The 15,193-nt window shown below is 34.8% G+C and overlaps 2 protein-coding genes across 2 annotated transcripts; one reads left to right on the top strand and one right to left on the bottom strand.

The window, feature by feature from the left end:
• Positions 1–10,968: 10,968 nt before the first annotated feature.
• On the bottom strand, positions 10,969–11,436 carry LOC113295727. The gene has a single exon (XM_026544052.1). It carries the CDS (start codon positions 11,434–11,436, stop codon positions 10,969–10,971), a length of 468 nt encoding a protein of 155 aa, XP_026399837.1.
• A 1,381-nt stretch (positions 11,437–12,817) lies between these two features.
• LOC113299257 (flowering-promoting factor 1-like) lies at positions 12,818–13,926 on the top strand. Its single transcript, XM_026548246.1, has one exon. It carries the CDS (start codon positions 12,984–12,986, stop codon positions 13,284–13,286), a length of 303 nt encoding a protein of 100 aa, XP_026404031.1. The 5' UTR covers positions 12,818–12,983; the 3' UTR covers positions 13,287–13,926.
• The last annotated feature ends 1,267 nt before the right edge of the window (positions 13,927–15,193 follow it).

The following is a 15,193-nucleotide window of genomic DNA, read 5'->3' on the forward strand; positions in this document are numbered from 1 at the left end:
TCGATTTAAGTTTAATTTGTATCAAAAATTAGGGTTATAGATGAAAATTGAAATTGAAATTTCTGGGTTTATGTGAGTTACGGTTGATTTTAACTCAATTACGAACCGTAACTGGAGTTTTTGATGTTTTTACGGTTGGTAATAGTTCAATTACCAACCGTACGTTCTTATATCTGAGAATTTTTTTCAGTTACGGTTGGTAACCATTTTAGTTTACGAACCGTAACTCAGTTACGTTTGGTATCGAGCATTTGGTTACCGAGCATTTGGTTACCAACCGTAACTGAGTTACGGTTCGTATCGAGCATTTAGTTACCAACCGTAACTGGTTTTACGATTGGGTTTTCTTCAAATTTAACCAGTTACGGTTGGTAGTTAATCTTTTACGATCCGTAACTTCGATTTACGGTTGGTTATGAGCAAAATTCCAACCGTAATTAGCTCTGAAAATATAAAAAAAATTGAATTTTTTACGTACTTTAGATAACTTTGAGCAACAAAAAGCTAGTTGGGACTAATTTAAAAGTATACCCGGTCATTTTCAGGTCCTGATTCTTCATTTTATTGGTTAATTTCTTCAATTGATTGAGATTGACCTTCTCCTCTAAACTTTTTTTTAACTCTAAAAATCTGATTTTGGTTTTGATTTTGAGTTAATATAAGTGAAATTAATCATTAACACTAAACTTGATTATCATCACTAAACTAGGTTATCAATTACGAGGGTTAATTTGTCATTTCTATTTTTCTGTGGATAAGGGACACTTGAATTATCATGTAATGACCTTTTTTGTCATATTACAATGTCGTTCCTCTAATAAACCATGTCGCCCCTATAACAAGCTTGCTTATAATACTTCAGTTTTTTTGTTTGTGATTTTGCTCATACTCCTTTCGCAAACATTTACTGTCAGCTTTCCGATTTGGCCCAATATTATTAAAATGAAAAACGTTTTTCCAGAAATGGAGAGAGTATTTTTTTTAGTTTTCAATTTGTAACCAAAACGACAAACTAAGCGAATAACCATTTCCCATTTGCAACCAGGTAACATACAAGTGAAAAGAAATTCAAAAATGAGTATAAATAAATAATTAGAAGGTCTGGATTATATCCAAAAAAAATACAATTCACATGAACCGCAAATAAGATATGGAAAGTATTCTTGAGCAGAAGTGGTCCTAGAAGAATAGAGATTTGGGTGGTACAGATGGGTAGGGTTGTTTAGCTTTCTGGGGTACTTATCTAGACATTGTGGATAGTTTATTCTACAGTGTGATATGGTTAAAGAGGGGCAAAGGAGGAAACAACACTCCCTAACCCATGGGCGTTTGTCTCAAGTCTCTCTCTACAAAGACTTAGAAAGGGTTTTAAGAAAATTCTTTCTTTTCCGAGTCCAGTTTTTATTGAAAATGAAGTTTGACGCGTAAATGACGATAAGGAAAAGTCATCATCAATCCTTCAACAGACTGGTATGAGGAATATAGTTCTTTCGCTTCTTTAACACAAGAACCGTGGATTTTCTGATCGATAGAACAGTGGATCCTTCTATGTTTTCGAAGCAAAAAACAGTGGATTTTGTCTTACTTCGAAGCTGCTACACTTCCCCCATTTCCTTCCCCATCCCTTTTCCTCCATTAGGTGGCAACGATCTTAACCGTTGATTTCTTGAATTGGAATTAACAGGGAGTCATTTTGTGTGGCATCACACCACTATCTACTTGACACGTATTGGAGGAAAGGGACGGGGGAAGGGAATGGAGGAAGACTAGTATTTTCGGTCTTACTTTCATCGTAGGTGCAGCAGGTTGACAGATTTTAGCTACTTATATTATTTAAGGCATACCAAGCACCGATTCCCTTCTCTTCTTCTTGTTTTCTATTTTTTTTTTTTATTTCTCAACAACCGATGTTACGGGAGAACCAGACAGTAACCCGTGCGTGCACATTGGGTGGTAGCATTTTTTGTTTGCTTTTTAATTTTATATTTATAACATTATGTATCTAGTTTTACGAACAAGCTTAAAATGGTCATGTGTCCACGTCAAACTCGCGCGTCTACGTGCAGACACATCGGTAACATCACAGATATATGTTATATACTATTTCAATACAAATATATCTACAAAAAATGCTCGAATTTTTTTGCATATTTCTTATTTCATTAGCATATACGTTTCATTCTTACACAAATTTGTCATTTGCGACGAAGATGACAACAAATCAAGCTTTGTTAATTGAGAAGATCGGTTCGTTTGTGTAAAGTAGGGAAAGTGTAAAATGTAAGAGAAAAAATCAACCTAGAAAAGGGAGCGATTATATTTTCAAAGTTGGACGAGATGGACGTGGAAGGTTAGCTCTTTAAAGTAGGTCAATATTTTGATTATGATGAACCTGCCGGATCAAAATGTCAAATTGGTATCTTGTAATTTGGATAGCAAAGTTTTATAATGATATGGGTGGTTGAGCTAAGCTTGTTATAACGTGTGATGGATTTAAAAATAAATTTACTAACCGTTTTTGGTATCACCAATATGAAGATGCTGAGAAACTAGCGAATGATTTTCAGGAAGAATTTTAACGTTTAACTAACTTGGTGGTTGGTTGGATTGTTGGAAAAACTCAAGTAGATTAATAGACGACGAGTGCAACTTTGTGCACCCCCACTAAATCAGGGGTGCGCATTCCTCCCATCATTATTGGTTATACATCTCACCCTGATTACTATCTTGGTTATAATTTTCTAATCTAAAAATAGGTATAACACATGGGGAATTGGAGAAATAGAATTGGTAACTGAACCCAAATTTATCATTTTTTCATCTCTTTCAATTTTTCTACATGTATTTCCCATTTATTTCTTTTTTTCACTTCTCAAGTTATCGATCAAAAAAGAAAAGAAAGGGTATGAAGCTAATTCAATGTCCTATCAAACACATAAATATGATGTTGATCTAATTATCCTGATCAAATAACAAAAGTGATTCGTGGCCAATCAGTAATTCAGGATGTCTAGCTAGCCGAAAGAGATTGAAATAGAGAAAGTAATTCATGGCCATTATTGACCCTCTTATTTTTAAATCTCACGTCAGTAAGAACCAACTGATCAGGCAAGAACTTTTAGTAGTGATCAGAAACATGACTTACTTAATACTCTTTTATGTTTTTATCATTCACCTTAACAGACAACTGATGGTCTCCATTTGAAATACATATCGCAAATTTTCACTTAGACACAGCTCTGCTGCTGGTAACATTCGGCATTCCTTCTTTGTGGCTTTATCCTTAGTGGTTTTACACAAACCTTCTTCGTGAATATATTTCTCCTTAGATGTTTCAAATTAAAATTTTCGTTCGAATTTCGTTTAAATCCGATCAAGAGAGGGAAAACTTCTTCCTTGTTAAGAAGTAGAAACAATAAAAAAAGAAACTATGAAGGAAGGGAAAGAATTAGGATTTTGTGCCCAATATTTTGTTTCACTATTATATACGATTTCCAATGGAGGTATTTATTTTTTATATTTTAAATTGTAAACAGACCACCTAACTAGAGTTAAAAGGAAAGCCAATCAAGAAAGGGGGAATGTGCACCCCGGATTAAGGGTGGTGCACAAAGTCACACTCATGGATGACGTAAAACTAGAAAAGAGCCTTCACAATCCTATTAATTACAAGTTCCAATCTCGGTTGCGAGGTTACAAGCAAACTGGTGTTGTTAATGCTAGACCCCTGAATTCAAGGGAACCTATTTCATCGTCCAAAGTTGTAGCTGGATCTCCGACTATTAAGCGACATTTTTGAGAAGACAATAGCTAATGGGGATAAAATGACTTGTAAATGAAGATGTTTAGATCTAGATTATAAGTTGCATAAGTATGGGTCAAGGTAAAAAAAATTATGTATTGCAACTCGGTGAATGAGTTATATTTTTGGGAGTCTGATGGTAACCATTTTTTTTTAACTAGAATTAGTTATCTTAACGTGTTGGTGCTGAGCTGTTTGCCGGTCAGGTGTTCTTGTATAAATACATAAACCTTTTTTCTCTGTTTTTTGTAATGTGTAAGACAGTTGAGTAAATCAATTGCATTTGTAACTCTAAATTCATCTGTTAATGAAAATATAAACTTCTATTATGGTATCAGACTATTTTTCGAACCTTACTTCCGCTGTTCATCACCATTAATGGTGTTTCTTTAAGCTTTCTAGTGCAAAAATCTCTGTTTCTTTCTTATGTTATCTCTTTTTCATTTTTCACATCTAATTGAATGGCTAATATTCTGAACGAATCTAGAATTTCTCAAGTTCCTTTAGACTAAATCTCCAATATGATTCACATCCAAGGATGAAAATTTTCTCACTAGGAAAAGCTTAATTGTTCCATCACTGAAGCGTTACAAAGTCTCTAGTTTTCTTGATGGACTTACTCTTTATCCTCCTAAATTTCTTAATCAAGATAATCCAGTTCAAGGAATCCATCATATATTGTTTGGTGTGGTGATAATAATACACTCATTCTATGGCTACAATCTACAATTTCTGATTCTGTTGTATCTTATGTTGTTTGTGTTGAATCTTCTAGAGAACTATGGAGTAATATTGAATAAAGAATTGTCGCATTTCCACAATGCATGCTATTTAAATTTGTATAAATTGACAAACACTAAAACTTGGATCTAGTTCTATAGCTACTTATTCGGGAGGAATCAAGAAATTGACAGATCAACTATCATTTTCTAGATCTGAGAACTCAAATGAAGAATTTTTTATCTTAGTTCTCAATAAAATTGGTCAAGAATAGAGTTCTTTCAGCACTTCCATTCGTATTAGAAATCCACCAGTCTCTTTTGATGAATTACACAACCTTCTATTGAGTGAAGAAATAGTTTTTGCTGAAAGATTCAAAGCACTCTTGTTTGAAGCAATTAGAAAAGCTTTTGTTATTTGTTGTTTTTCAATCTCGTCAAGCTTTTATTGCTCAACAACATCCTCAACTTGGTTATTATTTTCCATCCTCATCTTATAGACTACGAGCTAGAGGATATTATAACTTCAATCCTTTATATAGAGGTAATTCACTTCATTATATGAGAAACTTTGAATAAGCATGGGATACAAAATACACCCAAATTTTTCGTTTTGATTGGAGTATGAACGTATGTATAACTTTGAACAGTCAAAAAATGCGAAAAAGTAAAAAGCACACACACAAGAATTTTGTTAACGAGGAAACCGCAATAGCAGAAAAACCTCGGGACCTCGTCCAGATTGAACACCACACTGTATTAAGCCGCTACAGACACTAGCCTATTATCGTACTAAGGATTGGAATGTAGTTGAGACCGAATCCACCCTCCAAACGATTTTGTCACAGTCGCGCTCCTTACGTCTCTTGAACCTCGCAAGGTTCTACGCGCTAGATTCCCTTAGATGACGTCTTTTACAGCCTAAGAGTTTCTTCATCCGAAGTGAAGACTTTTGATAACAATTTGCCTCTAAATAGATAAGACTATTTGATTTCCGTTTAGATCAAAGATCAAGGTGTGAAAATCTGTTTGTAATAGCAAGCTAACAAACCTCACAAATTCGAAACTTACGACTCTCGAAGAGCATCCTAGATCCTTAACCACCTCTCAAGAACAATTGTTGAAATATCAACTAAGATCAGTCTTTAGATATCTATCTTGAGGAATCACAAAGTCTGAGACGAAGAGAACTTTTTAATTATTATATATCTTGCCTGAAAGAGATTACGAGAACATGGATAATAAAAAAGCAAAATCATGATTCACGAACTATCAAGGTAAAGATAGTCGGGCCTGGCGTTACGAATCCCAAGTGAAGTCTTTTTAGTTGACAGGTAGACAAAGTGTCAGGGAATGATTTTACCATTTGACATAAATGCTTTACCTATAGTTTTCAAAGACCAGGGTTAGATTAGAATTCAATCTAAAATAACTTAAGAATCAAGCAAACAAAATAAGTATCTAAACTACATTAGAAGACTGTACACATAGGTTCAGTTACTAAACCGTATATAATAACTGTTCGATTTGGCAAGTTAGCCAAAGAACTAAAATCTACTTGATGTTCATTTAAACACCTAAGAAATTAATCATGATTCAAACACATAAGTGTTTAATAAATCAATGAAGTATTAGAAGTGTTTAAGAGAGTTCTAGCAATGCTAAACATATTAAAATAATTATTCTTTGAGCATCTGATAAACATTGTCGGGACAGTTGGTACAACGGTCGCCAACCGTAAGGCTTTTTCAGGAATCAGGGTGCTACATTTTGTGAACCGAGTTCGCCAACCCTACTGGATTCCGGAACTCAGTTCACCACACTTCGTGAATTGGGTTCGCCAACTGCTAACCAATTAATCCAACATATAAAATCCAATTCACCATGGTTCGCCAACCAGGTTCGTGAATTGTTCCCAACTGAACTTGTTGTTTACGAACTTTTTGACCAACCTTCTTGTATTTCTGAATCTCAGATATCTATGGTTTGCAAACTGAGTTGGCCAACCTACCCTGAATAGAAATTCAATAAATTCATATTTCTCTCTTTTGGTGTTTGAAACATTCTCAAGTGATATAATCATTTGCATGGGAAATTTTTAATTTATCCACAAATTAATTCGTAGAACTATATATATATATTGTTAAGGACCTTTGAACATCCAATCGCTAAATCATATTTCGATATTTTTCACAAGACAAGCTTGACTCTAAACATCTTCTTTGTTAATCTACTATAAGTCATACAACATAGTCTCAATAGATAGAATGATGGTATACTGAGTAAAATAGAATGGTTCAGTCGTCACATATCTGATACAAAAGTTCTACAAAATGTCTTCGTTGATCTTCAGTCTTCAAAGGTGATCTCTGATACTCAACTACAATACTATCCTATATGAAACTTGACTTAGTAGACTAAAAATCAAGATGTAGTTTTGATTACCTAATATTGACAACAAGCATGAGATAACAAAACTTGTGGGTTCAACCGAGCAATGCTCTAACAAAATTTCAGTTACATGCTAGAGTATCTACTCAAAATACTCTTTCTAGTACTTCTGTTCCTCCAGCAGTCACAAGTAGTGCCTTTACTTCATCCAAAAATTCAGATCCATGTCAAATCTGGACATCAAGTATTATCATGTATGCATAGACTTAATTTCTCTTATCAAGTCAATACACCTAATAATTTGAGTGTTATTCTTGCTACTGCTAATATTTTAGGGGTAAATCTATGGTATGTTGATACTGTTGCCAACAATCACATAAGTTTTGATGAGAGTAAGCTACAACTTCTTCATATGATGGCTCTGAAGAAATTTATGCAGCAAATGGAGAAGGTATGAAAGTAACTCACACTGGTAATTCTGTTAAGCAAACATCTACTACTCCATTTGCTTTGAATAACATACTTCTTTTTTCAAAAAGTTCAGTAAACCTTTTGTCAGTGCAAAAATTTACCAAAGACAACAATTGTTCTATTACATTTGATGGATTAGGTTTTCTGTTAAGGTTTCTTATCTGGGAAGATCACTTTACAAGGCCAACAATGTACTGGACTATATCTATTACACTTTCTTGATACAACATACTCAAAGGACACTTCAACCACATCCTTAACTCTTACAACTACTACATCATCAAATAAAGCTTATGGAGCTCTTAGTCAAGTTTCAGCTGAAATTTGGCATCTGAGATTTGGACATCCATTCTTTCAGACTTTCCAACATGTATGTAAGACTTTAGATCTTAATAATGCTTGCAAGACACAATTCTTTTGTCATGAATTTCAACTTGGTATAAGTCATAAACTTCCTTTTACCGTATTTAGTCATGCTAGGTCTAGACCTTTAGAATTACTACATCTTGATCTCTGGGGTCCTAGTCCTGTTATTTCTAATTATTTCTTTATATATTATGTAAACATTGTTGATGATTACTCAAAGTACTGTTGAATATATCCATTATATGAGAAATCAAATTTCAAAATAGTGTTTCTACAGTTTGAAGTTCAAGTGAAAAATTTGCTTTACTGTCAAATTGTTGTTATTCAAACTTATGGTAGTGGAGAATTTCTTAATAATAAATCGACTGGATTTCTTTATAATTGTGGCATTGTTCATGAAATATCATGTCCACATCATCCTAAACAAAATGGTGTTGCAGAGTCTAAACATGTGCATTTAGTTGATGTTGGAAGAACTTTGTTAATTCAATCAGGACTTGTCGATTCTTTTTGAGGAGAAGCTTTTCAGACTGCAACATTTACATTCAAAAAACTACCTACTAGAGCAATACAATTCAAATCACCATTTGAGATGCTTTTTCATCAAACTACAGATTACTCATTCTTAAGAGCTTTTGGTAGTTTTCCATGTTATCCATGGTTAAGACCATATGCACCAAGTAAACTATCTCCTAGAAGCAAATAACGCATTTTGGGATATAACACAATGTATAAAGGATATAGATTCTACAATCCAGCTACATGCAAAATTTACATTCCAAACATGTAATTTTTCATGAATCAGTGTTTCCACTGAACCAAGGCCTTATATCGTCCTACACCAACTCCTACTATTATATATACTTCATCGCTGAGTTCTTCAACTTTGCCTACTACTACTTCTCTTATTTATGACACTGCAATTACTTCTAACACAACATTTGACTCTGCCACTATATCTGAGTATATTGCTTCTCTAAAAATACTTCAACTTCTTTGTCAGATACAAATGCTAGTCTTACTACTTTTGCATCTTCTTCATCCACTATTGCACATGATTTATTAACTCATACTCACAACAACCATCATATGATCACCATGGGTAAAAATGGTATATCTAAAAGGAAATTTTTCTCCACCTAACATGCTTTATCTGCTCGTTTCATTTACATGGATCCTTCTATTACTCCAGCATGCTTTACTCAGGCAAACAAAATTTCAAAATAGAGAGTTTCAATGGTTAATGAAGTTACAGCTCTTAAAGATGCAGGTACATGGAGTTTAGTATCACCAGATCCTTCCCAAATTTTAGTTGGTTGCAAATGGGTGTTTAGAATTGAGGAAAATCCAAATGGCACTGTTGAGAGATATAAATCCAGATCGGTTGCAAAATCCTTTCATCAGAAGGAAGGTTTAGATTATTCAGACAACTTCAGTCTAGTTGCTAAACCCATAACCATGAGAATAATTCTTTCCTTAGTGGTACACTTTAATTGGGATATCTCTCAGCTTGACGTTAGTAATGCTTTCTTGCATGTAGATATACAAGAAGAGGTTTATATGGTGCAGCCTCCTGGTTTTGTTGATCAAGAGAAGCCAAATCATATTTGGAACTTCATAAGGCAATTTATGGTCTAAAACAAGCACCAAGGGCTTGGTATGAGAAGTTACATAACATTTTGCTTTCTTATAGCTTTATCTTCTCCAAAGCAGATACTTCATTGTTTGTTCAGAAGATTGATACTAGAATTATTATTATTCTAGTTTATGTAGATGATATTCTAATTACAGGCAATGCCAAGTCTTACTGCAGTGAGTTCATCACAATTTTGGGTACTCATTTTCGTGTGGAGGACTTAGGTCCACTTCATTTTTTTTCTTAGGACTTGAGGTCAAGAGAAATGCATCTAATCTATTCTTATCTCAAACAAAGTAAACTCTTGACTTATTAGACAAAACATCTTGCTCTTTACTAGTAGTTGTTAACTACAAACTGAGTGCTTATGACGATCAGCCACTAGCTAATCCAACTGAGTTCAGACTTTATTGGGCGCTCTTCAATATTTAACTTGGACAAGACCAGAAATCAGTTATGCCATCAACCAAGTTTGTCAGCATATGCAGAATCCTATAGATGTGCATTTCTTAGCTGTTAAGAGAATACTAAGATATATAAAAGGCATTATTTCTTATGGCATTCTGTTTACTAAGGATCTTTTAGCAGTTCGGGGTTTCAGTGATGCAGATTAGGCTAGATATCTTGACACAAGGAGAAGTACAAGTGGTTATTGCATATTTTTTTTGGTCTAACCCCATTTCTTGGTCAAGCAAAAGACAAAATATGGCGTCTAGAAATTTAGCGGAAGCTGTTATAGAAGTCCTTCTCAAACTGCAGCTGAAGTGGTTTGGATTTGTCAGCTGCTCAAGGATCTTCACATCTTTTTATCCATTCCTCATATTATTTAGTGTGACAACAATGTTATCTCTCTCTCTCTTCCAATCATGTTTTTCATAGTCGTATGAAGCATTTAGCACTGGAAAATCATTTTTATCAGGAAGCTTGCGCAATCTAAGATTTTGGATGTTCATTACATTTCTACAGTGGATCAGGTTGCAGATATCTTTACTAAAGGCTTAGAAGGACTAAGATTCAGTTTTCTCCGTGACAAGCTGAAGGTTTTTTCACCAAAACACATTCATCTTGAGGGGGGCTAGTAAGAGATGAGTTATCTCTTCACTTGAACTTTTAACTATCATTTAATTAACCGCTGTCAGTTAAGTTGTGTCATTATATTATTAGTTATTTATCTCAGTCACATATTGGTGTTGAGTTGTTTGTCGATCCGGTATTCTTGTATAAATACAAAAACCTTTTTTCTCTGTTTTCTGTAATATGTGTAAGACAATTGATCAGATCAATTGCATCTCTAACTCTAAAATCATCTTTTAGTGGAAATATAAACTTTTACTAACTTTTAAATGTAACATCTTACTGCCTTCTGTATAATGCATTGTATTTTCTTGTTCCCTTTCTGAGAATTCTTTTATTCTTTCCTTCTCCATTTTCTCCTATGCACGCATCCTAAACCACCAAAATAGTTTCCTGGTCGATCCAAATAAAGTAGAATAAAATAACAAAACGCAAACTGTTGGCTTGGATATGGGATGCTTTTTTTTTCTTCTTTTTAATAGGAAAAATGATATTCATTGATAGTAAAATCACATAAGAGTTTTATCCTGCTGGATTAATGTTTGAATCCATTCAGGAATATTAAGGAAATATTGAAAGCAACTATTTTGGGATCTTGCAAATTTAGCTATACTGTCAGCTACGTGGTTTGCATCCCTATGCACATGTGTGCATAACCAAACTGGAAAAGAATTTAGAATATCTATTGCATCATTTATTAAATTTTGAGTTGTCAATTTCACTGCTGTGTGTGATCCATTAACTGCATTGATCACATTCAGGCAGTCTCCTTCCAAGTGTACTCTTGTCCAACCTTTCTGCTTTGCCCATAAAACTGCATTCAACAAAGCTTTTGCCTCAGCCTGCTCCGGGTCTATTGCACTATCTGCACCTCCTCGCAGTCCATCGCAGTTTCCTGCAAAATCCCTAGCCATTAGAGCCCATCCAGAGCATGTACTGCTGTTTATGAATGAAGCATCAAAGTTTACTTTTATCATATCATTGGTTGGTGGAGACCAACTATGTTGAAAGTGTCTAGGCAGTTGAATATTATTGGGGTTTATGGGAATGAAATTCCTCTAATCATTCATCTGCATATTAATGGCATTAAAATCACATCAATATTTGGATTCACATCATCAAATTTTTTAGCACATCTTGTCTTCCAAATAAACCACATACAGAAAGCAGCAGTTTCATATTGTTTGAAATCGAGAGCTGAAGTGGCATTATGCGTGTAACTTGGCCAAAAATGAGCAAAATATTTTACCATTATGATCCTTGGGTATGTCACCAATCCAATGGCTACAAATGAGATATGGAGATATTTGTTTGTCCGAATATGCATTGAGCTTTTGATTTTTCATCACGGAAAATTTTGACCAATCAAAAAAGATGTAGATACGTCTCTGGTTTTTGATTGGGAGACGACTCTGTCTCCGGGTCTACCAACCTAATCCGATAGACAAAAAGAAACTTTACTTTGGCTATACACCACTCTGTATGTTGTCACCTTTATGTCTGGGTGGCAATACGATAGTAACTATTCATATGAATTCATGGATGGAGTTGCATCATCCACTCTGGTGTCTAGCAAAAAAGTCTCTTTTATACACTTGTTCTAGACCTAGCAAAACCTAACTCGAACTCTGAGTTCAGCTTCGAATATCCCGAGTCCGCTTTCGAGTCGGCCTTAACCATGTTGATTATTACATTTTCAATGATAGTGCTAGTTACCACAAACTTCGTGAGTTAGTTTTTACAAATGCTATCTTATCCTGGCAGTATTTTTCCTTAAAAGTATGGCATAGTATTGTAGTCCTCGATCTGTATTAGGTATGAACCATCCATAACTATCCATGCCTGATTTAGCCCCGTTATAGGGCCGTCCCTCTCTCATTGCAAGTGTGAAATTAAAAACAAATTTCCCCGGTGTTACCACAACGATCGATGCTGTGAACCGTTACGTTGCCAATCCTTTAGCCACATATTGAATGTTTGAAATAACAGTCACAATCTCTTTGTGTGGGTCTATCATTTCACGTGAACACCCCGTGCAAGGAAGTGAACGTTTGTTTATTTGTATGATTCAAGCTGGCTATGGGAAAGAAGAATGATTCCCTAAGTGGGCAGTAGGGAGAAAATTCATCAACAATATTAAACACCTTGTGATTCTCCCACTTGCTTTGCTCTAGTCACTCCCCAGAGATGGTATCTGTGCCCTATGAAAAGGAAAATATTGGTCCCATGTGGCACTTATGTAGTCTTCTAATTAAACCCAATACGGCCCACATTATCTAGATTCTCCACCAAAAGGCAAACAAGGCATAATTCTCCTTTATAACCCACTCCCGAAATTATTAACTTGCTTATAATCTCAACCCATATATAAACCCTAACACCCTACACTAAATCATATTCCTCATCATACAATCATTTCCCTACTCATCTTCTTCTTCTTGTTGTTTATTTTCCCAAACCCTACTTACTTCCATCTGAATAGTACTACTTTCTCAAACTTCGAGAGAGAATTAGTTAAAAGAAAATGTCAGGAGTTTGGGTATTCAAGCAAAATGGTGTAATTCGTCTAGTCGAGAATCCGGCTACTAGCAAGGTACTTGTTCATGTACCGACGAATCAAAAGATAAGATCTTATTCTCAGCTGGAACGAATTTTAACTGCTTTAGGTTGGGAAAGGTACTACGATGATGCCGATCTTCTCCAATTTCACAAAAGAAATTCGATTGATCTAATCTCTCTACCTAATGACTTTTCCAAGTTCAAATCGACACATATGTATGATATCGTTGTCAAGGTCCCTGATACATTTCATGTCCGTGACACGTAATTGCTTCTATATATGTTAGAAACGGACACCTCTATATACATAGACACGGTATACAAATCAGGTGCCGATTGTTACTTTTCATGTCAAATAGTTAGGTTTGAAAGTAGCTCTTCAAAAGAGCTGATCATGTTTTTTCTTGTTGTTCTTTTCTTCTTCTTCTCGTTGTTCTTGTTCTTCATCTACCATTGGAAAATCGATGCTCTGATCAGATGCATACAAGGATGGTTCAAGCAATCTGATCTTTTAAATTTCACACTCTGGTCTTAACTACTTAAGTTGGGTTGGAAATGTTGGTGTTTGGAGCTAAAAATGGGTTTTTGTGGAATCATAACCCTAGTTTCCTGTCTTCTTCTCTTTGCATGCTTATAGAGAAGAGCTGTTTGTTTTTGTGTGATATCTGTATAAAGTTTGTAAAATATTGTGTATTTGGAGTTTGGAGATCGTGTGATGATATGGGGCTTAAACCTAAACCTGTTTTGTAGTTTCTATGAATAGTTAAATAAGTGATCAAGTTGTCTATTTTCTATTTAAATATGTGCGGCCTTTTCAAGTGAATCACAGATTGCATGATGATGTATATTGTGAGATGTAATCCTAACTATGTTTGATTGATTAATTTAATCCAAGTCAAGTTTGATAATCAACTGTTTGTTTCTGATCATGAACTTACCGTTTTAATCCATCGTCTAGCTAGGTTTACTAATTTAAATCCGTTGTCAGCGTGCTAATGATCGACCAGCGCTAATATCAGCAAATGATCAAGCAAATAAGATCTTGTCACTGCATACTTATATCTTTCCATCAATGAAGGGACTCTTCACAAGTTCATAACATTCTTGTGAGACCTGGCCCCTAAGCTTAAAGTTTAGTATATAAATTAATTTGAGATGAAAGTTGATTAGTAACTAATTTATAGATGTTGGAGCATTTGGGAAAATGCCAGTGGCCGAATCTTCAACAGTAATTATGTGGAGCACGTCTTAACGGATATTACATTCTTTTCGGGTACTGTCCAATCGAGCTTTCGCTAATGTGAGAAGGTAAGACTTGTTTCTTTGATCCACCTAAGTCGTCTTTGTTTTGGTTTCTTGCTAGTCTTTCGTGGGGGTTTTCATTTCTGATAGCAGTAAAGTTGTATGTAGATCTTGCTATGTATTCTTAGGTATATGTATCTTTGATGTTCATTTTCATTCAGAAAAACTTAGATAATGAGAATATTCGAGAGAGACAGGTTAACGTAGCTCTTTGGTTGACTTTGGTTCTGATTTTGGAGCGTGTATTCTGGAGATGTTTAACGTAAAATGGAGAAAGGCATACTGCAGAGTCGTCCGCATCTGTCATGGAATTCGCTTTGTTCCCAGGCTGTGCATGTTTTGTTTGAGTTTGAGTTTGAGTTTGAGTTTTGAGTTTGTAGCCCTTCTGCCATGAACTTCTTTATTTCCAACTTCAGAAGGATTTTTTCCTCATTTTCTCATTTTCCTTGTCTTTTGTTGGTTATGTAACAACCGAGGGAGACCGGAGACAGTTACGTACGAAACAATAATTTACAAAAAAAAAAAAAAAAAAAAAAAACATAAAGAATTCGCTGCTGAGCTGACAAGTTTTTAACTACAGTCACTTGTATCATTTCCCAGTGACTTAACGGCCGTATTACAGTGATACCGGCAAAACAGAAAGAAAAAATAACCAAGCGAAACAAGAAAACCCATGTTATATTAATTAGTAAATTCTTCGGGACTTATCATTAATTTAAAGATGAGAAAGAAAGAAAATATGGCTATCAGGATTTTGAATCTATATGACTTATCTAAATTCCCTAAACGGGTTCTAATAATTTTAAATGAGCAACCTTGTAACGATATTGTACCAAGGTTTTCCTAGTACCAAAAGTTGTTGAAAGGCAAAGG

This window comes from Papaver somniferum, chromosome 7, assembly GCF_003573695.1.
Source record: "Papaver somniferum cultivar HN1 chromosome 7, ASM357369v1, whole genome shotgun sequence".
Lineage (NCBI taxonomy): Eukaryota > Viridiplantae > Streptophyta > Magnoliopsida > Ranunculales > Papaveraceae > Papaver > Papaver somniferum.